The 27231-nt window shown below is 40.8% G+C and overlaps 3 protein-coding genes across 3 annotated transcripts; 1 reads left to right on the plus strand and 2 right to left on the minus strand.

Annotated features, from left to right (window-relative positions):
* Positions 1-1435: 1435 nt before the first annotated feature.
* psmd10 (proteasome 26S subunit, non-ATPase 10) lies at positions 1436-6873 on the minus strand. The gene is made up of 5 exons (XM_085289445.1): positions 6403-6873; positions 6197-6295; positions 5901-6047; positions 2084-2250; positions 1436-1858 (listed from the first exon to the last, which is right to left on the minus strand). The coding sequence occupies exons 1-5, from the start codon at positions 6514-6516 to the stop codon at positions 1705-1707; spliced, it is 681 nt and encodes a 226-aa protein (XP_085145571.1). The 5' UTR covers positions 6517-6873; the 3' UTR covers positions 1436-1704.
* Positions 6863-15696, plus strand: nxt2 (nuclear transport factor 2-like export factor 2). Its single transcript, XM_085289459.1, has 4 exons — positions 6863-7019; positions 7104-7190; positions 14739-14883; positions 15026-15696. The coding sequence occupies exons 1-4, from the start codon at positions 7005-7007 to the stop codon at positions 15208-15210; spliced, it is 432 nt and encodes a 143-aa protein (XP_085145585.1). The 5' UTR covers positions 6863-7004; the 3' UTR covers positions 15211-15696.
* Positions 15325-25248, minus strand: acsl4a (acyl-CoA synthetase long chain family member 4a). Its single transcript, XM_085289432.1, has 15 exons — positions 25099-25248; positions 22729-23269; positions 22460-22637; positions 22223-22332; positions 21694-21832; positions 21457-21607; positions 21126-21249; positions 20473-20544; positions 20232-20371; positions 19963-20135; positions 19605-19679; positions 19322-19510; positions 19018-19132; positions 16717-16874; positions 15325-16613 (listed from the first exon to the last, which is right to left on the minus strand). The coding sequence occupies exons 2-15, from the start codon at positions 23083-23085 to the stop codon at positions 16456-16458; spliced, it is 2139 nt and encodes a 712-aa protein (XP_085145558.1). The 5' UTR covers positions 23086-23269; positions 25099-25248; the 3' UTR covers positions 15325-16455.
* Positions 25249-27231: the final 1983 nt, after the last annotated feature.

Here is a 27231-nt window from a genome sequence, read left to right on the forward strand (position 1 = left end):
AGGTTGAAGATGTTGGTGAACACCCCTGCCAGCTGGTCGGCACACACTCTGAGAAGCCGGCCTGGGATGCCGTCTGGTCCTGGAGCTTTGTGAGGATTGACCTTTTTAAAGGTCCATCTCACAGCTTCTGTTTCCAGAGTTAAAGTACTGTACATTTGGATCCAAATTGTACATTTGGATTAAACGACATGAAGTCGTGGATCCAGCCTGGTTTTTATCAGTGGTTCAAGCAGCTGCTGATGGTGCTGAAATGGTTACTCTTGGCCTCTTAATACCAAAGGAACATCATTTAAATGTCACAGCATACTTGAGTGCTGTTGCTCACCTTGGCCATCCTTTAAATACCTAAAAACTATTCATTTATTTTTAGGCAATTTGAAGCTTCCTCAATTTATAGGCTGGCCAGATCCCAGCAAACTCAATGTGGTAGAACATTGGACCCATTCCTAACACTGAGAATCTTTTAGCATGTGCTAAAACTTGATATTTTTGTTAAGTGACAGTCTTTTCACTTTCATGTATTCTTCTTTTTTGTCTCAGAGTCCTTTAAAACTATTATTTACTGTTCTTTCCGTTTTCTCCAGCAATCATTTGGCTTCCATCAACTTATCCATTTGTTTTTTTGAGCTGAGTTACAAGTGAGAGTTGCCTTCCCAGCAGTTTCATGCTTATTCTAGCTTTATTTTTCCTTTGTGGTAGTTTCAGTCATGTTCCACAAAAACCTGCTTTGCTTGTGGGGGAAATTTTCCACTTCAGTGTCGACAGCCTGTCATAATGAAGACACCCTTTGCTGCTTCCTTCACAGCCATTGAGTAAAAGGCAGACTATAGAAAAGAAGGCTGAAAACTTCCGCTAATAAAAATGTGGGCCATAATCTCAACATGTGGAACAGGGAACAAGAAACAAACGCTTTGCAGCACTACGTCAATAGGGAAAACCTGGCCACTTCTGTTTTCCACTCACTGTTCCTTGTATTGGCAGTATTATAAATAACATATAACATATATTGCATGACTACTGCAGGATTTAAATAGCTGTTGTGCTGGGAAGTTGTCAGGTTGACATGCTACAAAGGTACGCATTATTTAAGATTTAGCTTAAAAACAATGAAGCTGCACAACTTTTTATTTGTTATTCAGTTAATCTGAAATCTGAGAAGTTCAAAAACAGTTTGCTTAGGATTCTTAATGTCCAGGGTTTTGGGGTGTGGTCAGATAAAGCTCTGTTGCAGATTTAACCATATTCCACATAGCCACACCTATATGTCACCATCACCAGGTGAGAGGTTAATACTGTTGCAGGTAGGCAACAATATTTTCAGTTAGTCTTTAAGGAACCTGGGTATAAGCTAATAATAAAAAGAACAAAAATGTAGGAAACATTCACAATATTTTGTGCAATAATAGCTTAAATTACTAAAGGCAGCAGTACGTCATTCATGAACAACACATTTATTAACAGGTTGAACTTCATGTTTTACATTACAATTCAAATTTAATAGAAAATAGCCTGTGGGGTTTGAAAACCTGTGCTCAGACAACAAATAAGATCTGTGCAGTCTCAAAGCACCATCTGAGTCCATCATCTCATCTTCCACACGGACCGCTTAAGGAGGACTGAGCGGGATGGGAAATCTTAGAATGTAACTTGGCGGTTGGTGGTGGGGATTTGAGCTGGAACAAGACGCGTCGGTCAGATAAAGCATCATCCCTCCACGATCTGACGGAGTATGTTCCCAAGACTGCCCTTTGCTATCTGGAGCGGGGTCTTCTCCTCCTTGTTCTCAATGTAAATGCTCGCTCCATGTTCCACCAGCAACTTGGCTGCTTCAACACGCTCCTCATCGCATGCAAGATGGCTGGGAGAAGAAAAAAATAAAAATCAATGCATAACTATAAATACAGAAATGCCTCCCCCCCCAATGCTAATCACACTGTATAGCTAATGTAATGTGGATGATAACTTCTAGTACTGCTAGGATAAGTAAGAAAACATTTTATTTTTAGGTATAATTAGAGTTCATCTTTGTATTCATATTGCATGATGTTAAAAAAAATTGCATGTGACATATATGTAATCATACAGAGGTGTGTTGCCCTGTGAGTCCTGAATATTTGTTGATGCACTCTGTTTGAGAAGCAGCTGGATGAGCCGGTAGTTGCCCTTGGCAGATGCTCTGTGAAGAGGCGTAGAGTCCAGCTTGTCAGTAGCATTGGGGTCTGCTCCATTTTCCAACAGCAGCAGGGCAATCTGCAAAGAGGTAACCATGTTTCATTCACAAGCTGAAAACCACACTTTTACATCCAGTTATTTCTAGTTTCTATGAAATACCCGTTTTCAGATCTCGTCATTTTGGTTACCACAGTCATGTGGAAGTTTCACGTTAGGAAGTGAGACTGAAAGTTAGGACAATCCTGACTGGGAAAAGAAACCTGTGGTTGAAATAAAATCCTGTAAATGTACAATGAAATCCATTCATGTCATGTCCAAGTCCTTGTGAGAGAAGACGATGAAAAAATTCAGTTTCATGATCTTTTATATGCACATTTGATTTAACAAAAAAAATGCATCTTGATTGTTGCAGTGTGTTGGACCCCGTTTCCCACCATCTCAAGTCTCCCATATATACATAGGTCTTTATTAAATCTTTGTAATATTAGCAATGATATAGGTACTGCAGCATACATGCTACAACAATGCCACGATTTTTGAGATAGCTATGTCCTTTTATTGTTATATTATTATCAGTTATATTGAATAAAACATTCTTGTCATCTTAAAAATAAAGCTGCAGATAGTGATTTTTTTTTTGTTTTTGTTTTTTTTTTGTTTTTAAATAAAGCTGACAAATCATCTTTTCTTATATCCAAGGGATCCTTCTCAGAGAGCAAGACGGGATGTATTGATGTATTAGTGATGATGGTTCAGAACAAATAAGAAATGTTCAGTAAAACCTTCTAATACTCCAGATAAAAACAAATACGGAAATAAAACTTCATTACATGTCCAGAGGAAAGGTTAGAGTCTAACTGAAAACTGTACATAAGCAGTGAACACAGCGGGAACACATTACAAGCACGTGTTGACGGTATCTTTGTAATACCTCTATGTGCCACAAGGGGGAGACAAATATTCAGCACAACAAGTTTATTGTTAAAGAAAAGCTGTTTTGTTTTGCACATTTGAGAAGTATAAGCAACCTATAATTATATTTTACTTATTCCTACAGGGTTTCCTTAAAAGTACTAAAGCTCATATCTACAAGTTTCATTCTAAAGAGAAAACTTTATGCTGATCTAAGAAAAGACGAAAAGGCACAATCGAATCCTGGTACCCTGGATGAGAACATGTTTCAAAAATTTAATAACCTGTTGCGTGTACAGGGCGTGACTTATAGGTGACAGAGAGTGGTTACTCATAAGCCAAGCCCTGTGTGTATAGGGCGCAGCGATAATAAAGGGGTGGTAACACAGGGGTAATAAGAAAAAAAAAAAAGATAACAAGAAACAGCAAGACGGTTGTGGGTGTAGGTGATGGGATTGCTGTTTATCTTGATGTGAGGAAAGTAAAAGCAGCAGACAAAGGTACATTAGTCATACTATACGGGAAGAAAGAAAAAAAATGTAATGAAAATTATCTTAATGAGAAGAGGAGGGCTTTTAGACATTCCAGCAAAGGCAAGCCACAGAATAAAGGTGTGCTGTAGGGTCCAACACCTGCCTCCCCCATGGATGCCCCAGTCTCAAGCTGGCCTCCTGCCATGCTTACTCTATTGAAGTGCATTTATCCCCCTTTCCTGTGTTCTGTTGCACTTTCTATATTTGTGTGTGAAGCACCAGTAGAGCTTGTGTAGAGAACAAGAAACCCACCGGTGTAACCCACCATTCAGCACCCCACCTGTAGCATATTACAGGGCCCACCTGCAGGAAGCGAGGGCAAAATTTGAAAAAATAAATAAATAAATAACAGCAACAGATAAACAATTAATTTGAATTAATATGCAATCATTCCTAATGATTATTACTATATTGAGAGCCAGTGTTATTGTACTAATGTCGGGTAAACTGGGCCCTGAAAAGTCCTACTTTGCATAATTATCTTTTTTCAAAATGCTTAGGACGCATTAGCTCAGATCACATGGCCATAGCTGACTGAAGTCTTGGTGTGTTTCACTTCAGCTTTCAGGGGCTTACCCACTGTGTCTAAGTGTAGAACAAAAACTGATGACATCGCAAACTATGGAAATACCAGCGGGCACCAGTTCTACCCCTTTATGCCTACAGTATAAATCTGAAAATACCCTATCAGGCTTTTAAGGTTGTGGGTAAAAAAGCTTAAGAGTCATCTGCAGCACCAGGAGTGGCAACAGCAACCACAGCCAGGTTTAGTGTCACCCACAGTATTCACAGTGTAATTACTGATGGCACTGTAGAAGTCAAAAAAAATACATACCTCACTGATGCATTTGTTCCAAGGGCACATGATGCACTAATGTATTTGGAGCAATGATGTAAACATTTGAATAAACAGCACATCTTGGAAAAAAGTAAAAAGAACAAAACAAAATATACCAATATATACCCACAAGAAGTGTACTGTTTAATTGTAGTTTTTCCAAGGCTGAGGAGGTAATTTGTATTAAAAATAAATAAAAATAAATAACTAAATGCAGAGTCTTTAATATATTAACACGTGTGTACATGCGTGAGACATGCTTCATCAGTCTCAAAGTTTTTCTCGCTTTGGTCAATGAGGATTTCTCCAAATCATGCGCTGGTCATACTTATTGTTAGCCTGGTATAACTTATAGCTTTATTTAGAACTGTGCAAAACACGTTTGTTGTGTGTTCACAGAGTAGACATCATCAAGACATGACAATAGTAAAAGTGGCCAGTGGGTGTCACTGTGGAAATTGTTTTGAAACCTCAGTACAATCCTGGCACAGCTGCTTCAAATGTTTCACTACTTCACACAGCTGTGCTTTGCCCATCACTAGAAGACACTCACAGCTGTACTTCTCCCCTGAGCTACACCACTGACAACAATTTTAACCAAAAGTTTCACATTTAAATTCATCACTCCATCAGATGTGTTGCCACCGATTTCAGTCCAGTTCTTGTGTAATTTGTCATACTTGAGCCTTTTGTCCCTATTTTCCTTCCTTAAGAATGGCTTCTTGATAGCCAACCTTCAGCTGAGACCATTTCTGAGGCTTCAGTGAACAGCAGATGGGTCAACAGAAGTGCGAGATGCATCTTCTCAGGTTCTATGTCAGGTCTTTCCTTGATTTTTCCTATTTTTTGAGAAAATGACTTAAATATATTGTTGCATTTGTTGTAGATTGCCTGCCACTTCTTTTGTCGTCCACTTGTCCACTTTCATTTAAAGGACATACTGCACACCGTGGTGAGGTTTGCCATGTTTTTGGCGTACAAGACATTTTATGCCTCTTAATCTTTTTTTTTTTTTTTTTATCTCTGGCATTATTGTAGATTTAACTAAAGAAATGGGAATGAATTGTGTTTTCATGACAAGCTGCTAGTAACAAAGTGCCTAAAGATACTATTTAAAATTAGTTCTTTGCTAATTCGTCTGTTATGTGCAGCCAACACTGGCTCATTCCTTGAGTTAGGTGTCTTTTTTTGTTTGTTTGAATGATTCATAGGTTAGTGTTATGTGGCTTATATGGAAAAAATACTTCTCTGAAATTTGTGAGGTATAAGAACTGGACCGAAGATAAGTGGAAAAAGCAGACAAATGTCCAAACTCTTTTGCACAACACTATATAATTAATTATGTGCAGAAACAAAGCACCACTGAACTAAACGGGGAGATAACACAACTGTATTAACTGACTGCAGAAGTATGGAGGACTAATACTGCAACCTGTGGATGTTACCTCATATCTGTCTTTGGAGGCGGCGTAGTGCAGAGGGGTGCATCCATTTTGATTAACTGAGTTGAGCTGAGCTCCTTTGGATATCAGAGATCTCACGATGTCTTCTCTGCCTGCAGATGCTGCAATGTGCAAAGGGGTCCACGAAGCCTGAGAGCGAAAAACAAAACACAGACAACAGTGGCATCATTCTGAAACAATGTGTTCATCAGTATATCTCTTGTATTAATGGTCACATGGCACCTTATAGGGAAAAGTCTACAGAAGGAAAGAATTAATGTACCCACAAATAAACTTACATCATCTTGCAGGTTCACTTCAACTCCCATGTCAAGAAGAAACTCCACAATATCGGTGTGTCCAGCAGAACAAGCCCAGTGCAGCGCGGTTCTCCGGTCCTGAAATCACAGAAAGTTGTGTTGCTTTAAAAAGAAAATTATTATTCCGATTTACTGTAGGGAAAACGAATTCCCGCAGGCTGTACTGGTGGGTCATGTGTTCTTACCTGGTCTGTTTTGCAGGCAAGCGTTTTATCTGACAGGATGCACTGTTTTAATTTCTCAAACTGCCCCGTGTAAGCAAAGTTACACACCTCCACATTGGACACAGACCCCTCCATTCTTAAAATATAGCTAAATGTCCAAATAAATATATTAAAGCTTACTGAGGATACTCTTTAGTTATTTCGTTTAATAAACCACAGAAGCAATGACTCAGGAAATTATGAGTTCTCTTTCCGCGCTGGTCGACCTTTTCTTTTCAAACTAAAACTCCATCACCAAAATGGTACTGACTTTGCCACGCCACTTCCGCGTTATTATCCACACAGTCAACATTTACTACCACTATTGTTTCCTTAAAATGTAAAAAACACGACATGAAAGTGGAACTCGGAAGAGAGAAGCTTAAATGAGTCTGAAAGATTGTACTGACATCTTATTTTGGTAGGCAGAGTTGGTGCCCCGAGGAAGTAATACCCAGTGTGATAGAAATGTGTTGGTTGCTAAAGGAATAACAAGAGAAGAAAAGAAGTTTGAATTGTGACGTTTTCTCGGTCTTTTTGTAATATTTTTGTTTTGAGTTGTTTCCAATAATTTATCTGTTCATATGGCAACCACCCTGGTAAGCTTTTCCATGCCGTTTCCAAAAAAAACACACGTTAAATCACCGTGTCCAGCTTTGAGTAATACGTAGTTATCTCTTCAGGATTTCAGGACTCATGCCGACCAGTCATGCAGATATTCAGAAGAATTTGTCAACATTTATTACGACTGTATGGATAAGAAGAGGCGGGTGAGTTTTGTTTCTGTAATTTAACTTAAATTAATTTGTAAGACCAAACTACATACGGTGGCCCGAAAGTGCCGTTGTTCCAGATCTACTGGCGTTTAGATCAACTGGCGTTGGTCGAACAGATGTGTGGCAGTCTTGTGTTTCAGGAGCTCCTACCGACAAACCAGCAAAAAAACGGCAAATGTGTCACCTGTGACACTTGTGAGGTTATCTGAAACACACTCCGTCAGTCTTGATGCTGTTGAACAACAAAATGTTTAAAAATGTGGCGAGTTTACCTGGTGATATCCTCATGCGCGACCGCGAAAACAGCAAACAATTAACACCACGCCGATGTTGTTCACGGGACAGCAAGAGTAAACGATCGGGAGACTCTTGTCGTCGTTATCGTTCCCCTCGCACGGTTTATTTCTCCGGTTTCAGCGTGTTTGCTTCACAACTAAAGCGAGCAGTTTGCTTTGTGCACTAACATGGAGTCGAGTCAACCAGCGCCACCTCTGGCCAAGTGCCCCAGCCTACAGCCAGATCAACCTGTGACACACATCTGCAGCACGTTTGAATTCGTGTCATGCACAACACATTTGTACCTTTCAATTGTGTCTGTTTGTGCGTCATGCAAATAAACCATTGAAATGAATGAAATGATATCATGTATTTATTATCAGCCTACATTTGTACAAAATGCCAAATGACATACACATAATCATAAGAATCACCATCCTGATATCAATACTTTTGCCCATAAGAAAAATGCCGTGAACAAATATATGACACACTAATATTTCACCAGTGTTGTAACATCACATGTCGTTAGCATAGTCTGCCTGTGTCTTCCCTCTGCAAACGAACATTTCAGAGTTGGTTGTGATATACAGTCTGCATAAGTGTGGTTAATCTAATAAACATTTGTAAGGAGATGGCAGTTACTGTGAATGTACAGCAGTTACACAGTGATTAGTAATAAACAGTCAGACAATGACTCTGACAATCTCATTCAATCTTGCAGATTGAATGCACCTTCTGTGGAAAGTGGTACCACACGGTGTGTGTGGACTTCCCCTGTGCAGAAGGCGACTACAAATGTTGTGGGTGCTAAATAAACAGAAAAAATTTATCCCTGTTGTCTTTGCTTACTGATTGTTTTCAGTGTTGACAATCCACATTGCTGGCATTGCATCTTTCAACATGTTTGTGGGTAGATTTGGATGTACCAGGGGTAAGTGCAGCCACTCAGCCTCTACTCAATGTGATCATAGCAGCAGGTGCAGATGTGTCACAAGTTAATCTAGTAGTAGGCTATGGTAGTAGTGGACTGACTAGTGATGGGCAGATGAAGCTTCATGAAGCACTGAAGCTTTTCATCCAATTGGTTCATCCCAGCGCAAAGCTTCTTGAAGCTTCGTTTGCTCTAGTAGGACACCTACTGGACGTAAAAATATTAGTTGGCATGAATTTGAAGAGTGTGGCCTTTTGCACACAGCCTGTAAATGTCAACAACAAAAGTGTATAAAACAGTGTGTAAAACATCTATATTGTAGTGATGGCAGTATACTGTGTATATTTATACTGGCAGTATGGAAAATGATTATTTGGAAATGCTTAAAATGGAAATGATCATTTACTGTGAGGTGAGGTGTGGTTGGGGTGTGGACAGTGGTTGTGCTTTTGTAACGTTGAGGTATGGACAGCTACACACTGAGGCTTTGAGCCTCAGTCCTGCCTGTTCACATTTTATTCTGTAAAAACTAAATTTTCACTGCTTTTATGACCTTTTTAGTAGGGGTGCAACGATATTCGTATCGATATTGAACCGTTCGATACAGTGCTTTCGGTTCGAACAATACAATTTTTTTCAATTTTTTTCAATTTTTTTTTTTTTTTTTTTTTGTGTCCCGTTTGGATCTATAGCCATCAGAATTGTTGTCTTGAGGCCAAGAAAGATGCCAAGAGGATTTATTTTAAGTGGATCATCATATTGGTCCATTTGATTGACCTTTATTATAATTATGAATTTATTTTATTTTCAGTTGCAAACGGGACAGACATGACTGTGGGATAGGACAGGGGGAAAGAATGAAAGAAAGAGGGGGAGAGAAAGAAAGAAAACCAAAGGGGAGAAAAAAAAAGAACAATACAAAATTTGTAATTTATTTTATCAACTTTCCTTCTGACGATGCTGTCTGTGTTGAGCGCTCAGTGAATCTGCATTTGACTACTCCGCCTAGGCTCGAGAGTGCAGCCTAGGCGGAGTAGTCAAACGCAGATTCACTGAGCACTCAACACAGACAGCATGGTCAGAAGGAAGAGCGCAGGGCAAGCTAGCAGACAGAAGTGGACCTCCCCACCCTCATTCAGATCTGGCGTTTGGAATTATTTTGGTTTTCATGTGACGTATGACCCTGAAGGTAAGCGAGTCATGGACTAAAGTAAAACAGTATGTTGGATGTGCCATGCAATGCTCAATTACATGGGTGGGAGCTAGTGTGTTAGCGCAGTTAGCTCGTTAACGTGTTGGCCGTCTAGCCCCTCTGTATAGGGTAGCTCGTTAACGGAGATTTGCCGTGTTGTGGCGTTAAGGTTATTTCAACGAGATTAACCTGAAAGCACTAGTGGGAACACAACGAATATGACTGCACATTTACACCGACATCATCCTAGTGCAAAGACAAAAACAACAAGCATGCTACAAACTTTAGCCGAGTCATTTAGACAGCTGTTAGCACAGGATTCTCCTTATGGAGACCTGATATGTTTAATATGCTGCTGAGAATATAGCCCAGAAGAAGCGGATAGTATAGCTTTTATTTTGGAAAGAGACATTTCTCTGTAATAAACTCTCTTTTCCAAAGATGAGTGATTCCTCAATCAGATACAGGGCTCGCAATATCGCTAGCCCGACGTCCCAGGGCTATCGCTGCCCTGCCTGTCGGGCTATTGTAGGAAGGAAAAATATATGTCAATGCTTTTGCATTCTTTCAGAAATGTAGCTGGGTAATTATGTCATTGGGTGAGCCACTGTCAATATGTGACATATTGAAATCGTGTTTGAATTTGCGCTTGTTTTTTTGCTTTCACTTTGCAATTGCACGAACTGTGTATAGAGAGCGACAGCACTGATCTGTGAGTGATGATAATTTGTGCACCAATTCCTCTGACATCGTCTTATTAATTGTTAGCTTACTATGCAAACATGACAAGTGAAATCTCCCGCAGCTTAAACATGTGAGAGGTTGATCGCGCAGAGAATCGCTGAGCTTATGTGAGTGGGGCAGGATATATATTTCACTACGATGACCTGGATGATTGAGAACCTTCACAGACAGATATATATTTTAGTTCTGCTGAGCCAAATAAGACAGGTCAGGGTGAAGAAGTGACAGCCAAAGAAAAGCTTACCACAAAACGGAGAAGTTATGACAAATCAGACTATAAGGCAAAAAGAAAGTGCAGCTTTATGGTTTCATGGACAAAAGAATTTCTGTGGCTGCAATATGACGAGCTAAAAAACAACACGCACAAGGGTTAGGGTTAAATTTAAAAACTGTACTTTTGTGTTAAAATATATATTTATAATTTTAATAAATGACAAATTAAAAAGGCATGAACATATTTTTTTGTATCGAAAAAATATCGAACCGTGACACCAAAGTATCGAACCGAACCGAACCGTGAATTTTGTGTATCGTTGCACCCCTACTTTTTAGTGGGGAGAACATAGCTAGGATTTAATGATTTAACAAATCTTTTAAATCCTTTGTCCTCCACAATGCTAAATGGCTGGGAGTCCTCAATCACCATGCTAACCAGGTCTTCATCTATTTGAGATTGTCTTTATTGTCTTTCCTCAGGAGAACAAAGCACAAATATAAATATCACACACGTAACTTATAACAGCTGTATAATATTGTTATATCATTTAGTAACATTACTGCATGCTATATTATCATTGCATTTGATGGCTCACCTGGTCTTGCCCCACAATCGGTGTTCCCCTTATTCTCATGCAAAGCTCTGTAGTACCTAAGCGTGGATGAGGTGTTGTTGTTATATCCCAGCTCCCTGGCACATAGCAAACACTTCACCTTGTACAAAAGTCAAGACAGCTTAACATAAATTGTATTGCACCATCAGTATTATGAAAATACATCTTCTGTAGAAATTTACCTTGTTGGGAGGAATTAGATCAAAATGTTCCCACACAGGGGAGGACATCCTCCTCTTCTTAGCTGGCTCCATTCTCTCCTGACTTTCTCTCCTCACTCTCATAAACCTCCAAACTGTCTCCAAACTCTCACTAACAGCAACTCTCCATCAAACACCCACATTTTGAATGAAGTCTGAGGGGTTTATATCTCTGTCATAGCTCGCGGCAAAGTTCGAACCACTTCCTGAACCAGTCACGTGGTACAGCCGGGCAGCGAGGCTTCGGACGTCTCATTTTCAGCTCCTCCCATAAATGAAGCAAGCCTCGTTACGCGCATCGCGGAAACGCCCCCTCAATTACTCGACACAAGCTTCGAAGCCTCGATACAGAATGTCACATCACTAGGACTGACCTCCATTTGAAACTGCTCCAGCTGCTGTGTGATAGTGGATCTGCTACAAATTGAAGATCATATGGAAGTTTTGGAAATTAACCCTTGTATTAAGTTGAAGAACACACAATTGACATTGATTTTGTTGCGGGTCATTTAGATCCGTACTGTGTAAATCCACTCAGAATTATCCAAAAACTGCAATAAAACAATAGCAACTTTATTTCCCATTAGATAAACATGTAGAACACAGACATACAACTGTTAGACTTTACATAACTATTTTAGGAACAATTTGGCTTTTCGTTCTTACAAACACATTTCTTTTGAACTTGCCCAACTTTCTCAGTTTTTCAATGCTCAACATTTTCGATTTTGTCCACATGATGGACAGAATGTAACTGTGTGCTTTCTGCAGATGTACTTCTTGCATTTCTCACAAAAAGTGCTTGTTTTCAAACAGGAACCTTCCTAACTAAGATTTAAAACAAAAGATTTCTACGTCTCCTCCAGTCTCACAAACAGATGACAAACCAAGCGACACACCTGAGTCACTGACTTTCTTAAATCCACTCACTCTCACTGGCTGTTTATTACTAATCACTGTGTAACTGCTGTGAATTCACAGTAACTGCCATCTCCTTACAAATCTTCATTAGATTAACCACACTTATACAGATTGTATATAACTACCAACTCCCCAGCCATGTTGATGGATTGCCTATATTGGCTGGAAATATTAATTTCCAGGGAAAAGACACAGGCAGACTCTGCTTACAGGATGTGATGTGACAACACTAATTAAATATTGATTTGTCATATTTGTCCAAGGTGTATTTCATTGTTATGGAAAAAGAGAATATCAAAATCATGATGACCAATTGGAGTGGTGATTTCTATGACTTTGTGTATATAATTTGGAATTTTGTACAAATGTAGGCCAATAAGGAATATATGATATCATTTCATTCATTTCAAAGGTTTATTTGCATGACCCACAAACAGACACAATTGAAAGGTACAAATGTGTTGTGCATGACACGAATTCAAACGTGCTGCAGATGTGTGTCACAGGTTGATCTGGCTGTAGGCTGGGGCACTTGGCCAGAGGTGGCGCTGGTTGACTCGACTCCATGTTAGTGCACAAAGTAAACTGCTCGCTGTAGTTGTGAAGCAAAAACCGGAGAAATAAACCGTGCGAGGGGAACGATAACGACGACAAGAGTCTCCCGATCGTTTACTCTTGCTGTCCCGTGAACAACATCGGCGTGGTGTTAATTGTTTGCTGTTTTCGCGATCGCGTCGCGCATGAGGATATCACCAGGTAAACTCGCCACATTTTTAAACATTTTGTTGTTCAACAGCATCAAGACTGACGGAGTGTGTTTGAGACAACCTCACAAGTGTCACAGGTGACACATTTGGCGTTTTTTTTGCTGGTTTGTCGGTAGCAGCTCCTGAAACGCAAGTCTGCCACACATCTGTTCGACCAACGCCAGTAGATCTAAACGCCAGTAGATCTGGAACACCGGTCATTCCATTAGGCACACATTTCTAGTTGCGCCTCTCTTTTTCCTTCAGTCCCGTCTTAAATCTTCATGGCAAAGATTCAACAAAGTGATTTTGGTGCTTGTGGACTTGACAGCGTCACAGATTTGTCAGCTGCATATCCATGATGTAACTCCTGTTCCACTTTGAAAGGCCAAGTTGGATTGTGATCTAATGACCGGTGGCCATTTTACTACAGTGAATTCATTGTCATGTTCAAGAAACCAGTCTGAGACGGCCTGAGCTTTGCAATGTGATGGAAGAGCTTGTAGTAGTCATCAGAAGATGACTACACTGTGGTCACAAGGGGATGCGTATGGTCAGCAACGTCAGCTAAGATGTGACATTTAAACAGCTGGTACAAAGGAGCCATGTACCAAGAAAATGTCCCAAAAAATCTTAAACTCCAATATAAATGTTAAAGACCAAACGAAAATGACGTATTTCATTGAAAATGTTATTCCAAAAACACAAACCACATTAGCTATAAATTGCTAATGTAGTGCAGTCGTATGAAAAGTGTTAAGGCCAATGTGTGACCCACTCCTTCAATACAGAGTTTAAGTTAAAGTAATGAGTAATATCACAAACTAACCACCTCCAGTTACCAATTTTAATTTCTGTTTCAGATAAATGTATAAATGTATATAAATGTTTAAGTGTACATACTTGTGAGTAATTACAAACTGAATTTCTGTTATTACTGCAGCCTACCTGCAGTACCTTTTGTGGCCTGCCGGGGGCGGGGCAGCCCACACTTTAAGAATCACTGACCTACGCCATCACACCTCCACCATCCTTAACTGTTGATACAAGGATAGATCTGTGCTATCACTTTGTTTACACCAAATTCAGACCCTGCCAAATGTTGCAGCAGAAAGCAAAAATCATCAGATCAGGCAACATTTTCTAGTCTTCTGTATTTTGTCAACTTTAGTTAGCACGTGTGAATTGTAGTCTCCGCTTCCTGTTCTTAGCTGACAGGAGTGACAGCCTGTGGTCTTCTGCTGCTGTAGCCAATCTGCTTCAAGGTTTGAATGCATTCACAGATGCTCTTCTGGGTGTTTCATCTTTACGTTTTTCATCTTTTGGCCATTATAAGTCCTGATATATTGGTCAGTACATCGGTTGGGCTCCAGCTTGAATAAGTACCTAATAATGTGGCCAATGAGTGTAGGTTATAGCATGTTGAAACTTAGCTTTAAAATCTTCTAAGTAAGAGATATTGTGAAGACTTCCTTATTTGGGCCTGTGATGTAAATTTATTAAAGTGGATTCAACTATGAGCTCCCCACTAACCCACAGCTCCTCTGCAGTGAAAGCAGTCTTATTCTTAAAGTGATAGTTTTCATTTTAAAGATCACAACCTTTCAGTTTCACTAGAGCTAATGAGCATGGTGCTCTGCTACAGGCTGATGGCACTGTTGCTGTTAATGTTCACCATTGTCTGGCTCCCATGTGCTAGAACTTAATCCGGCTCTACCTGGACAAGGCTACCTTGGTGTGGAACGGAAATGCGGTGTCAGGACAGGAAGCCCTGGGCGAGTTTTTTGAGTCACTGCCATCCAGCGAGTTCCAGGTTCAAACACTGGATTGCCAGCCTGTGCACGGTCAGTGGGTCAATCCCAAACTCAACACATTTGAACTATTAAATTGATCCCCATTAATCATATTGTCTCATTAAAATGTGAATGTAAACCTTTATTCTTCTGTTGCTGCTTTAGAAAATAACTAACTTCTCCTCACTCACAGAGCAAGCAACCCAAGGCCAGACAACACTGCTTGTGGTGACCGGTGGCATAGTCAAGTTTGAAGGGAACAAACAGCGTTTTTTCAACCAGAACTTTCTCCTAACAGCTCAGGCTTCACCCAACAACGATCAGCCCGTGTGGAAGATCGCTAGCGACTGTTTCCGCTTTCAAGACTGGAATAGCTGAGGCTCTGCTTTCCCCTGAAGTGTACAAAGGCTTCAGCAGTGATCACCTTAATAATAATCAATATTGCATTTGTATATTCAGTTTTTTGTAATAAAATAAAGTGTCATACAACACTGAGTACGAAAAGGTGTTTATTCTTGAAATGTCGAACATGGCATGTGACTGCAATGATGGGAGTAATAAATACACGTAGGTTCACCAAACAACTAAAGTGACTGCCATCGTCTGTGTACTTAAAACTTTTAACAATGCAAATCCACCAACATGATAGTATTTGGAAAAATACATAGAAAACACATTAAAACTGAGTTCAGAGGATCCTTTATACCAAATCGTACAATAACCTATTAACTGAGGTAAAGTACGCACAGTATTACAGTATGCCAGTTGTGACTATAATAAAGGCTAAGCAGTTTAGTAGTTAATTGTGTTTTTTTTAATAAGGTGCCTACAAACATTTGTCAAAATGTTTGTATACCCCACATTTGACAACTTCATATATTAAAACATTTGTCCGTCTTCCTGAGTCATTTAGGCCAACACATTTTGGTCTTCCTTTCTTAACAAACCATTAAAATAACATTAAAGCATAAATAAAACAGGTAAGAAACAAAATCAAAGCTAAATACACAGACACGGACAAACGACTGTAAATGCTCTTGATCGTGTCGATGTGTCTGCGGTGGGGAGTATTTTTCCTTTCAAGTAAACACGGCATTCAGCCTTTTTTGTAACTTTTCTTTTTTACTGTCTAGCTACCACCTCTGCTCGACTACATGAGAACTGCAGACTGAAGGCACCTTAACATCAGTACTCCAACTTTACAAAACAGCATGACATGCCTCTGTGATCATGGTCGCATTTTTTTCCTTTATTTTTTGAAACATTTTCAATGAAAGCAGCAGCAAGACTTAAGCAACATGTGGACCGAAGGTGCCGTTTCTAACAGCTACAAATAAGAGTCCCAGCAATTTCCAATGGATGGCAGTTGAGAGCTGCAATAGCCTTTCACCCTTCTAATAACAAAAACTGACACTTTGGTGCATCTCTTACAAACACAACTTCTCACACATTCTCTCTCACACACACACACACACAGATACAACTATTTATAGCTTACGCTTTTCTCTGTGAAGCTGTGGAACACAAATAAACTACAGCTTTGTAACCAGAGGAATATTTGCACATCAAAATCGTGGTTATGGTGAAAGCAGTAACTCCTGGGTGGTGTGGGCCTGCTGGAAGTTACTTCCTCCCATACATTCTCTCTATGTGATGGAGATAGTGGTTCTTCAGCTCTTTCCTCTTCAACTTGAATGCATCTGTGACTAGGCCCGTTTCAGGCGTCCACGGCTCTGGACTCAGATGCACCTTCACTGGAATCTCAAATCTCTGGAGTTTAACTACAAGGAAGGAAAGTGATGTTCAGGCACGTTTGGACAAAGTATGGATGAAAGCAAAACTTGCAAAGCTTCTGTTATCGCAATGCTGTGAAAAGACTCTTACTGTTAGTGGCGACCTCCTTGATCGCCTTCAGGACCTCGCTTTCCATTTCAGGATTAGTGCAGATCTCCTCCCATGTCCCCTCTATGCTCCTCTGTTTGGCCAGTTCTGTGAGCTTTTTCTGATTGGGAACCACGAAGCTGATCACATAGTTCTGATCACTGCAAGGGCACACAATTTAAAACAAACAAAAAAAAGTTTAGAAACTGTTCAACATTACGTCGCATGCCCACCACTGAACAACTACAGACAAAATAATTAATTCAAGTTGCAGCCGTAATCACTTCAGTCTAATTAAGTGCCATATTTAATTGTTCCGATATCAGCTGAAGTCGAAGTGAGCGCTACATTTGTTGATTCAGTCGTCATTAAGACACTTAAACGTCACTTGGAGTTCTCATGTCAGCCAGAGTGCAGGTGACACATCTGAAGTGGGAAGAATTTCATGACGGTTTGGGTGTTCACACTGAAAGCTGTCAGTTCAAGTGCGTAGGCGCAAAAGCCTGTCAGGTAATTATGTATGAACAGTAACAATTTGATTTTATTGGAGCTTGGAGAAGAACTGAGACTGGAAATGATTTAAAGTGTAAACATGAAGGTATAATAAGCACAGGGGAAAAAAAAAAAAAAAAAAAAAAAAGGCAAAGAATGACTGCAGGAGCGGTGCTGAGTGATGTGGAATGATAAAAGGAGAAAAGAATTCAAGGAGTGGAGCTGTGAGACACAAGCAAGTGCTGGCAACGTTGAGAAATACTGCTACTGCTGGGATATCCTGAGTAACCATCTCTGTGTAATATTATGCAATATACCATGTTTAAACTGTTCTGACAACACGTCAGTACTGCTGTAGCTAAACCGGGTGCCCCTTTTCAGAAGCGGAACTAAACCTGCCTGCATAATTAGAACAGTACACACATGTTTAACAGACTGGACTAAATTTAGGTTGAAAAATGTTTTCCTGCACATTATGTTTATATTAAGAGCCCAGAAATAAACACTTGCTTAACACTGTATTTGGTCAGAAAAAACAAAATAATAATTTAAAAAAAACAAAAAAGAAACAAACACAAAACACCTACCCAATGAATTAAACCTTAGCTTGCTTAATTCGATATGCTAAAATACATTACATGGACAAAAGTGCTGGATGACCTACAAGAGCTGCTCAGCCATGCAAACCCACACCGTGAAGCTCCCCGTGCACAGCGTTTATGCTGATGTTTGAAACTCTGCAGTTATTGAATCAGCAGATCGTTGATGACTTTATAAAACCCTGCTCTGCAACTTTACATGCTCCGAGTTGCTGTGGTTCCAATAATACATTTACAGTCAACTGTAGAATATCTAGTAGGGAAAAAATGTCCCACACTAACTTTGTCCTATTACAGCACCACACTCACATTCAGTGAGCTCTTTACAATGACCCACTCTTTCACGGATGTTTGCAAAGGCAGATCGCATGGCTAGGTGCTTGGTTGTATATGCATTTGGCTAAGAACAGAAAACAATGATTGCAAGGTGTGGCCCAATTCTTTTGTCCATATACTGCATTATGTACTGCATTTATTAAACTGATGATAAAGTGTCATTCACATTTTCAAATGGAGATCATCATCTCAAATCCCAAGTGTGAGATAAGTGAAAGACGTTTCTATAGATACGCAATCATGCATAGTACAAATAGAAACAGCCTGTAGCTGATGAATATACCATACGTACAAGTAAACATTTCATGGAAATGTCATCTGGGTTGTTTACTAGTACCTTTATCTTTTATTTCATTTCCTGGTTCATTTGCATCAACTGATAAGAAACCCTGACCCTGAATAACATTTTCTGTAATTCTAACTTTATGCAAGTATCTCGTGAAATAATATTTGTTTGTACCCGTCATATGCAAATCTGTGTTTAGTCAGTGTTTATTAGCACAAAACTTCAGCTGGCCTATCATGCATATGAAACTGATATGAATCTATGACTGATCGCTATAATGTAATTTTTCTCCAAAGTCAAACGTGAAGAATGAAAAAATATTTCAAGAAGCACTCGTGTTCTTAAGTTTAGAGTAAAAACACAGACGCCTGCAGCAGTTGAATATGATGTTTGAACTGTAAACAGCTCGTGGAAAGGTCACCATCTGCAAATTCATTCAGCTGTTTCCCCATATCGTTTATAATCTGCCATTATACTCGTTGATCCAGATGTAAATCATATATTAGGATATGGAAAAACTTTGCCTCTAAATTGCATCTCCTACCATTTTAACTTTCCCTGAATAAATAAATAAAAAAGTAGGTCACTCACCTGTTTGCATAAGCACAGATGTTGTCTATAAGAGGGCAGTTTTTCAGAGCAGATTCCACTTTACCGAGAGACACGTACTCTCCAGCCTGCAGTTTCACCAAATCTTTCTTGCGGTCTTAATGAGAAAAAGTAAATGATAAATGGACTGATTTTTATATAGCACTTAAAAAAAAAAAAAAAAAAAAAAAAAAAAAAAAAAAAAAAAAAAAAAAAACACCTCTACTTAAGCACTCAAAGGGCTTTATACAATACGTATCATTCACAGTAGCATCCCACCCCCACCCAGAAAAAGAAATATACACACCAACAATTTGTAGACAGCCATCTGGGTAAACCTCTCCTACATCTCCGGTGCAGAACCATCTCTGACCATTTTCATCCACAAAGAAGTCCTGATTGTTGCCTTCACTCCTGTAGTAGCCCATGGTTACATTGGGGCCACCGATCAAGATCTCCCCTCTTGGATTTGGCATGTCTTTACTGGTGTAGCCACCTGAGTGAAAATAAAAAACACATGATTACGCTGCAATGGAGATCTTTCCATTCTGCAAAAGCGTGTCCCGGCATGTTTTCCCCCCCAAACATACCTTCAGCCCAGTCCCTGAGTCTAATCTCACAGCAAATCAGAGGAGCTCCAACACGACCAGTGCTGATGTCTTCAACTGTAAAATGAAAAACATTTCTTAAGAACAGTCATTTAAACATTATTTTCAATTTAGGCCCATCTGCTTCTATCCTGAGGTATTTGTTTATCCTGTGTGACTATTGGCCAGGCTCACTACAATAATGACTGCTTCCAGTCAGCAAATCACTAGGGAACTGAGGCACTTTAGTTAATCCAACTTAAAATAAAACTGTAAGTCAGGATTTGTTTCTTTTAAATTAAATAATGCCTAAATTTGAACTCATCTGTCATTATTTTGGGCACTCAAAATGTTATCTTACCCTCTGTGATAGTGCCTGCTCCACAGGTCTCAGTGAGGCCGTAGCCCTGGCCCACTGGACAGCAAAAACACACATTCATAAATCTCTGAGTGGCCGGGGACAGGGGGGCTCCTCCAGACAGCATCATCCTCACTCGCCCACCCAGCAGTTTCTTTACTTTCCGGAACAACAAGCTGCAAAGAGAGATCACGCAGTGTTTTGATTTTAAGTTAAACAAGCCAATCATGTTTTAGTGCAAGGGTCACAGGAACGCATAGGATGCTTCTTACGCATTGCAGAGTGGTGCGTCATAGCCCCTCCTGATCTGCTCCAGTTTATAATTGTAGCCCAGTGTAAACAGCATCTTCTGAACAAAACCCATTTCCTGCACTTTGCTCATCACGTTCTTGTTGATGCGATCCATGATTTCCTTTTTGGACCAAACATATAGGAGTTATTTAGACACCAGTTGACAAACAAAATAAAATAAAGAAAGACACAAACAGGATAAATAAAAAACAAGGTTCTTACTGGCACAGCTGCCATCAGTGTGGGCCTGAGCACAGAGCAATCTCCTTTACTTCCCTTCTTTATCCTGGTAGACTAAAGAGGAGAAGGAAAAAAATAAAAATTGAAATATTGTCCAACTTTTGTAATGTAACTCCTCCTCAATCTGCCCTGCTTCCCACTGATGTGACTAATGTGGCCACAGACTACAGAATCTAATCGACAAAGGCAAGATCAAGTCACACTGGTTTGTGGACGAACTCATGCCTCAAGTTTTAATAAAACCAGACATTATTAAAGTGTTTCTCATCATTTCCAACCGACTTGTTGCGCAGTTAGCAAAGCTTCCAGTGGGCTAAGTTAGGCATCTCCTTTAAGTAAGATTAAAAAAATAAATATAAAAAGCTGCTTTTTTGGAGAGCTACTGTTCGCCATGATAAACACGATTCACATCTGGTTTTGTGAACTCTCGTTTCCTCAAATCTTTACAATGTAGATAAAGTGTGGACCGATGCCACGGCACGCAATCGTCACAATGGCCACTTAAACTGTGAAAAACAACAGCTTGAAATAAACCAGACTTTTCATCTAAATATTAACAGAAACACCACTAAGAGTCAATTAAAATATAGACTACAGTGACAGAAACAATGCAACCTGGCGTCGGTGCTGCTTACCTGGTCTGACAGTGTCTGTGGGGACGAATAGCCAATCCGACAACCATATGTGACACAGGAGATTTCAGCTGTCATTTCCAGAACATGAGCCAGGGGCAGATAGGCTATGTAGGTATCATTAGGCCTGCCACAGTAGAATCATTGAAAGTCTTGGTTAGGACCAACGATTAGTAGACATTTTCAGTTCCTCTTTCCAATGTTTACACTGAGGATCTTTGACTGCACTTCCTTAGTTCCAATTTGAACTTAAACTTTCTTTTTTTCTTAGATTTCTTCACATCTCCAAGTAGCCTTACTAAAATACAACAAATCAGCCATTGCTGCAACTCACCCGAGCCCAGGGATGCGTTCACACTGGCCTGTCATTCCTGCAATTAGGTTACTGTGGACAATGACAACTCCTTTGGGTCTGCCTGTGGAACCGCTGGTGTACATCACAACGGCCAGATCGGATGGCCGGGGCTCAACAATTGCCCTAGCCACTGTAGAACAAAGGAAAGCGTTACCGTCTTGTACTGTGCCTGAAATAGGACAAAAAGCACAACCAGAGTGAGTCAGAAATACACACCATTCTCCGGCTGCCTGCCCATCTCTCGTACGGACTGCATGCTGCGGATGGAAAGCCCTGCTGGGTAGCCTTCTGTGTTCATTTTCTTGTCATCCACATAAATCACATGCTTCAGGTTGGGGATCTGTGGCAGTACAGTCTATGCAGAAAAAGCAAAGAGTAAAAATGTTACAGGAGGATGCCCAAGTACAAGATTTCCTTCTATAAATAACATTTTTAAAAAAGTGATAGTCCTTTGGGATTTTCTTTGTAACAGAAAGCCAGTAAATGCATCTTTAAAAAAAAAAAAATGCTTTAACAAATCAATTCTGTGTTCCTTATTTCATCCATGAAGCTGGGGACAAAAACATTATTCTGGGCTTTCCAAACTTTAATGTTAACAATTTGCTACATCTTAAATTATAATCATGTGATGATAATTGAGGCTGTTAGATGGTAAACAAAAACGTCTCATGAGAATAATCATATCACTGCTTCTCTTGTTCTTAGGAGTGGTGGTTGGACCATGTGCTGTAAAGGATTAACTCACTTTCAGCTTAGTCTCAAGGAGCTCCACGTTGGTGACCAAATGTGAAACACCCGTCTCATTCAGTCCAAAAGCAATCGCCTCCTCCCCCAGTGTGGCGTAGAACGTCACCACTGCAATAATAATATTGTTTAAAAAAGGATCTCAGTGAGTGAGATAATTAAATTATGAAACACTTAACACAGCATTCACGCTATCTGACCCCAAAACCTTGGATTGAACGCGCTGAGATATACTTACGTGGGAAATTGTGTCTGAAGCATGCCTGAGCAGTGATCATCCACTCTGCCCTGGTTTCACAGAAGACTGCAATAGTGCTTTTGGGTTGCTGCCCCAAAGCCGCCAATCCACTGCCAAACTCACTGACTATGGAGTCGAGTTCATTGTAGGATAACCATTTGTACTCCCCCAGGATCAGCTAAAAGGAGAAAGGGTCACATAAATAACACCGAACATCTCTGATCACTTACGCATTTGTCAACAGAGCAGTAAACTCTAAGCAACCTTACCTTTTTAAAAACTTTGCCGTTGGGCTGAGTCTCGTTCTCTTCGCTCAGAATCTCTCGGGTTCCTAGACAATCAGCTTCACCGAAGCGCTGCACAGCATGCTTGAACAGCTTATCGAGTGTGTCCTTGCCTGGGAAGTCTTCCCTGGCCAGGGAATCAAATTGGTCCACGGAGCGGTATGGTCCCTCGGCACATCCTGATTTGGAACGGGCTTTTATCCTCTTGGACAGAGCTTTTCCTTGGCCAGCTCCGGTGAGGTAGTACCAAGGCAGGAATGAGACTATTGAGTACAGCCATATGATAAGGTGGATTGGAAAAAGGAGGATAGATTGGAGGACAGAGTCTGACTGAAGACCCATGCTTTTTTCTGGAAGGGAGCTGAGCAGCAGGTTATCAGAAAACTTTCAAGCTTGGTGGCCCCAAAGATGTTTGAGGTGCGTCAAGAGAATTGTGTTGGACGGGAAGAGGGGAAAAAAAAGCTCTTAAACTCTTAAGAGTCCCACAGTTGTAGCATGTAAATATTTGGTCCACAAAATGCTTAAGCTAAAGTTGAGACAGAAAAGAAAAACAAAAAACACAATACAGTCAATTGATACAGTTCATTCATCAGCTGCCTGTGAGATCACTTAAATAACTCAGGTTAAAAGTCAAAAGCAAGAAAGTTGATTTTCACCCAAATATCTATCGCATGCCAAGAGATGTCACAAAAGGGAAGTTGGCTGGTTAACTAAGTTTGTCTGGTGGTTGACTTCTTGCTTAAAGGAACTCTGACAAAACACTAGATTGGAAATAAAAAGTGAACTATTAACCATCAGTATCTGAGGCTTATCTAAACCGTTCCACCACTGTGCTACCTCTTCTTACAGACAGGAAGACTGCACTACACACGGCAATTATCCACAGCCTCACCACCTCCTCGCTGCGTACCAAACCGCCTCTGTATGTCTGAACGTTTTCAGTGCTCAGCTCCTTATAATGTCCTCTGCTGCACTCAAACACCTGCCTGCTTTTAAACAACAGGTCAACTGAAAGGTCATGGAGGGATGAAGTAGTGCGGAGATGTGGTCACTCTGACCAGACTGGCTACTGTCCAATGAGGATTGTGCTGCAGACAACCAATGACAATACTCTTTAGGCTCACCCCACTTGGTGGTCAGGGAAGGGTCACTATAGAGCAAGCTCAACCTGCTGATATCCTCAGAGTGCAGAGACGGTAAAGTAGTTAAAACAAATTGTGTCTCATAATTGCAAAATGTAGTCAATATCCACATGTTTGCTCTGTGGCTAAACGTCACGTGCTGAACCCGTTTAGCACGTGACAAAGTAATTGTAGCCTACGGCAGTCAGCTATTAAGTGGAAAGTGTCTTCATGGCACAAGACAGACACCGGTTACCTGCAAATAAGAGAACACTGTGTACTTAGCTACATTAAGACATTTATGGAAAGAGAAGGTCAAACCACGTAACTGGCTTTCCCAATCCTGAAAGCTCACACTCTTCATCGTGAATCATTTCCGTGAATCATATCCTCAGTGTACGTCACATCTGTCCATACATCTTAAAGAATGACAGTACACCCACAGATGAATCAAAGCGGCGGAGAAAGAAATATTTATATGTCAGGATCTTTTTCTGGGCTCTTACTGTGAAAATAAAAATACCCTGAAAACATTCCTGTGTGATGACAGGACGTGGGGATGGTGATGATGATGATGATGGAAAAGCCATGGACCACTAGCTTAAAACAGTTTTTCCTCTCTCTCTCTTGGGTGGAATTGAATAAAAGCAAATTCAAATCATTTTACACGGGAATACGGGAGTGAGTGGTTCGATGCAAATCTCCTCACACGTCTATATCTAGTTGTGAGTGACAAACACGTTATCTAACGGTAAAAAGCCAAACACTGCATATCCGTTTAGGGCAGGTATTGCTAACAAAAGCGACAGTTTAATACCGGGAAATGCTAAAGTTGTAGCCGGGGTTTGCAGTTTCCACTTGTAACACGTTACGCTAAAACACCATGAAAAACAATACGAGCTGTAATTAAAATTAAAGCGCCTTTCTTGCTCCCTTTACATAATTGGTGTGCTTCAAAATAAGGCGAGCTGGGAAGCAAATCTGACCTCCTTATCTAGCACTGAAACGACAATGGGTCAGGAGCGGCATGGCAGACGAAATGATGACAAAAAGCCGCCGCACATTGCTGGCACGGCGCGTCTCACTGGCAAGTTGATTAACGTTAGCTGCTGTCGCTTAAACCTGCTCAATATTAGCAGTACATATTAACTAACGGATAAAGGCTCTAATGAGATTACAGCGGTCAGCTAGAGAGTGATACCATGCTGTATTGGCAGGCTGGCAGCGTTCTTACCTTCAGCTGAAGAAAGCCCGGTCAGCCGTGTGCCGCTCTTTCACAAATGACCGAAAGTTACCTTTTGTTGGGACCTAGAAACCCGGAACCACTACGTCATCTGATTCCATATTTCTCGACCAATGAGCAGCCAAAGCGGATTTGCGCTCTCTTATGCTACGTCCGCTTAAAAAGAAAAAGAAAAAAAGAAAAAGGTAACAGGAAATCAGTAATGCGTATGTTCTCTGGCTCTGTTACAGCACCTGTATTTTTCTTTCATCATGTAATGGTTATGTGTGTATTTTACCGAAGTTTACATCCAAACAAAAGCAAAATAATAATAATAATAATAAAAAAGTTACCGTACTTGCACTCTTATCTAATATATTTTGCAGATAGATCTGATAATTGAGATCAGATCATTTGTTTACATATTATGCAGCTTACACAAATCTAGCTGAGATCTGATAATTTATGTTTATATATGATGGAGCTTACATAACCCCGTATAGTATTAGATTGAAACCTGGTTTTTACATTTATGATCCTGCTTTGATGTGTGCCTGATTTGGTATTTTTATTAAAGACACTGAAAATTCTTTCAAGTACAAGCACCATTCCCACTCATTAAAACAACAAATGGTTGCGCACGCTCGGAGTGCACCAGTGAAGACAATGCATTCATCATCACAGAGCATGCCGTGAGGAACACCTTCAGGAGGGTGAACACCAGGAAGGCAGCAGGACCAGATGCAATCCCTGGCCGGGTCCTGAGAGCCTGCGCTGACCAGCTAGCACCGGTGTTCACGGAGATCTTCAACCTTTCCCTGGCCCAAGCAATGGTTCCCACGTGCTTCAAACAGTCCATCATTGTCCCTGTTCCAAAGAAACAACAGCCCGCTTGCCACAATGACTACCGTCCAGTAGCACTGACTTCAATTGTAATGAAGTGTTTTGAAAGACTGATGAGAGATCACATCACTTCTTCACTTCCTGCCACCATCGACTCATTTCAGTTTGCTTACCGGACTAATCGTTCCACAGACGATGCCATATGTCACCTGCTCCACACATCCCTGAGTCACCTGGACACTGGCAGAGGGAATTATGTTAGGATGCTGTTCGTGGACTACAGTTCAGCATTCAACACAATAATTCCCTCTAAGCTTTTCACCAAGTTGACGGATCTAGGACTCAGCTCATCACTGTGTCAGTGGATCCTCAACTTCCTCACAGACAGACCCCAATCAGTGAGGGTGGGAAAACAAGTCTCCCCCTCCATCTCACTCAGCACTGGAGTGCCTCAGGGCTGTGTTTTAAGCCCCCTGCTGTACTCACTGTGCACTTATGACTGTGTAGCCACATCAGACACCACCTCCATTGTCAAGTTTGCTGACGACACTGTTGTTGTGGGCCTGATCTCCGACAACATTGAGACGGCCTACCTGGAGGAGATTAGGAACCTGGAGACCTGGTGCCAGGAGAATAACCTCCTCCTAAACGTCAGCAAGACTAAGGAGCTGATTGTGGACTTCACTACAAAGCAGGCGAGGAATTACAAGCCCCCCATCATCTGTGGCACGCCAGTGGAGGAAGTGGACAGTTTCCGATACCTGGGTGTCCACATCACTCGGGACTTGTCATGGTCCTGTCACATCAACACCCTGGTTAAGAAAGCTCGTCAGCGTCTCTTCTTCCTTAGAAGACTTAGAGACTTCCATCTGCCACTGAAGGTGCTCAAGAACTTTTACTCCTGCACCATCGAGAGCATCCTGACGGGAAACATCTGCACCTGGTTTGGGAACAGCACCAAGCAGGACAGACGAGATATGCAAAGAGTGGTGCGCTCGGCCGAACGCATCATTCAATCAGAGCTCCCTGACCTGCTGTCCGTCTACACCAAGCGGTGCAAGACCAAAGCTAGGAAGATTATGATGGACCTCTCCCATCCCAACAATGGACTCTTCTCACTGTTGAGGTCTGGGAAGCGCTTCCGCTCCCTTAAGGCCAAAACAGAGAGAATGAGGAGGAGCTTCTTCCCCCAGGCTATTTGGGTCCTGAACCAGGTGTAGGTCTGGACTCTCCCACACACATCACATCACTATAAGACTGGACTCTCACACACATCACATCACCACACGCACTCTGTTTTTT

The sequence above is a fragment of the Mchenga conophoros genome, linkage group LG2 (assembly GCF_057382185.1).
Source record: "Mchenga conophoros isolate Kocher_MC1m ecotype Shallow Benthic linkage group LG2, M_conophoros_male_GT1.1, whole genome shotgun sequence".
NCBI lineage: Eukaryota > Metazoa > Chordata > Actinopteri > Cichliformes > Cichlidae > Mchenga > Mchenga conophoros.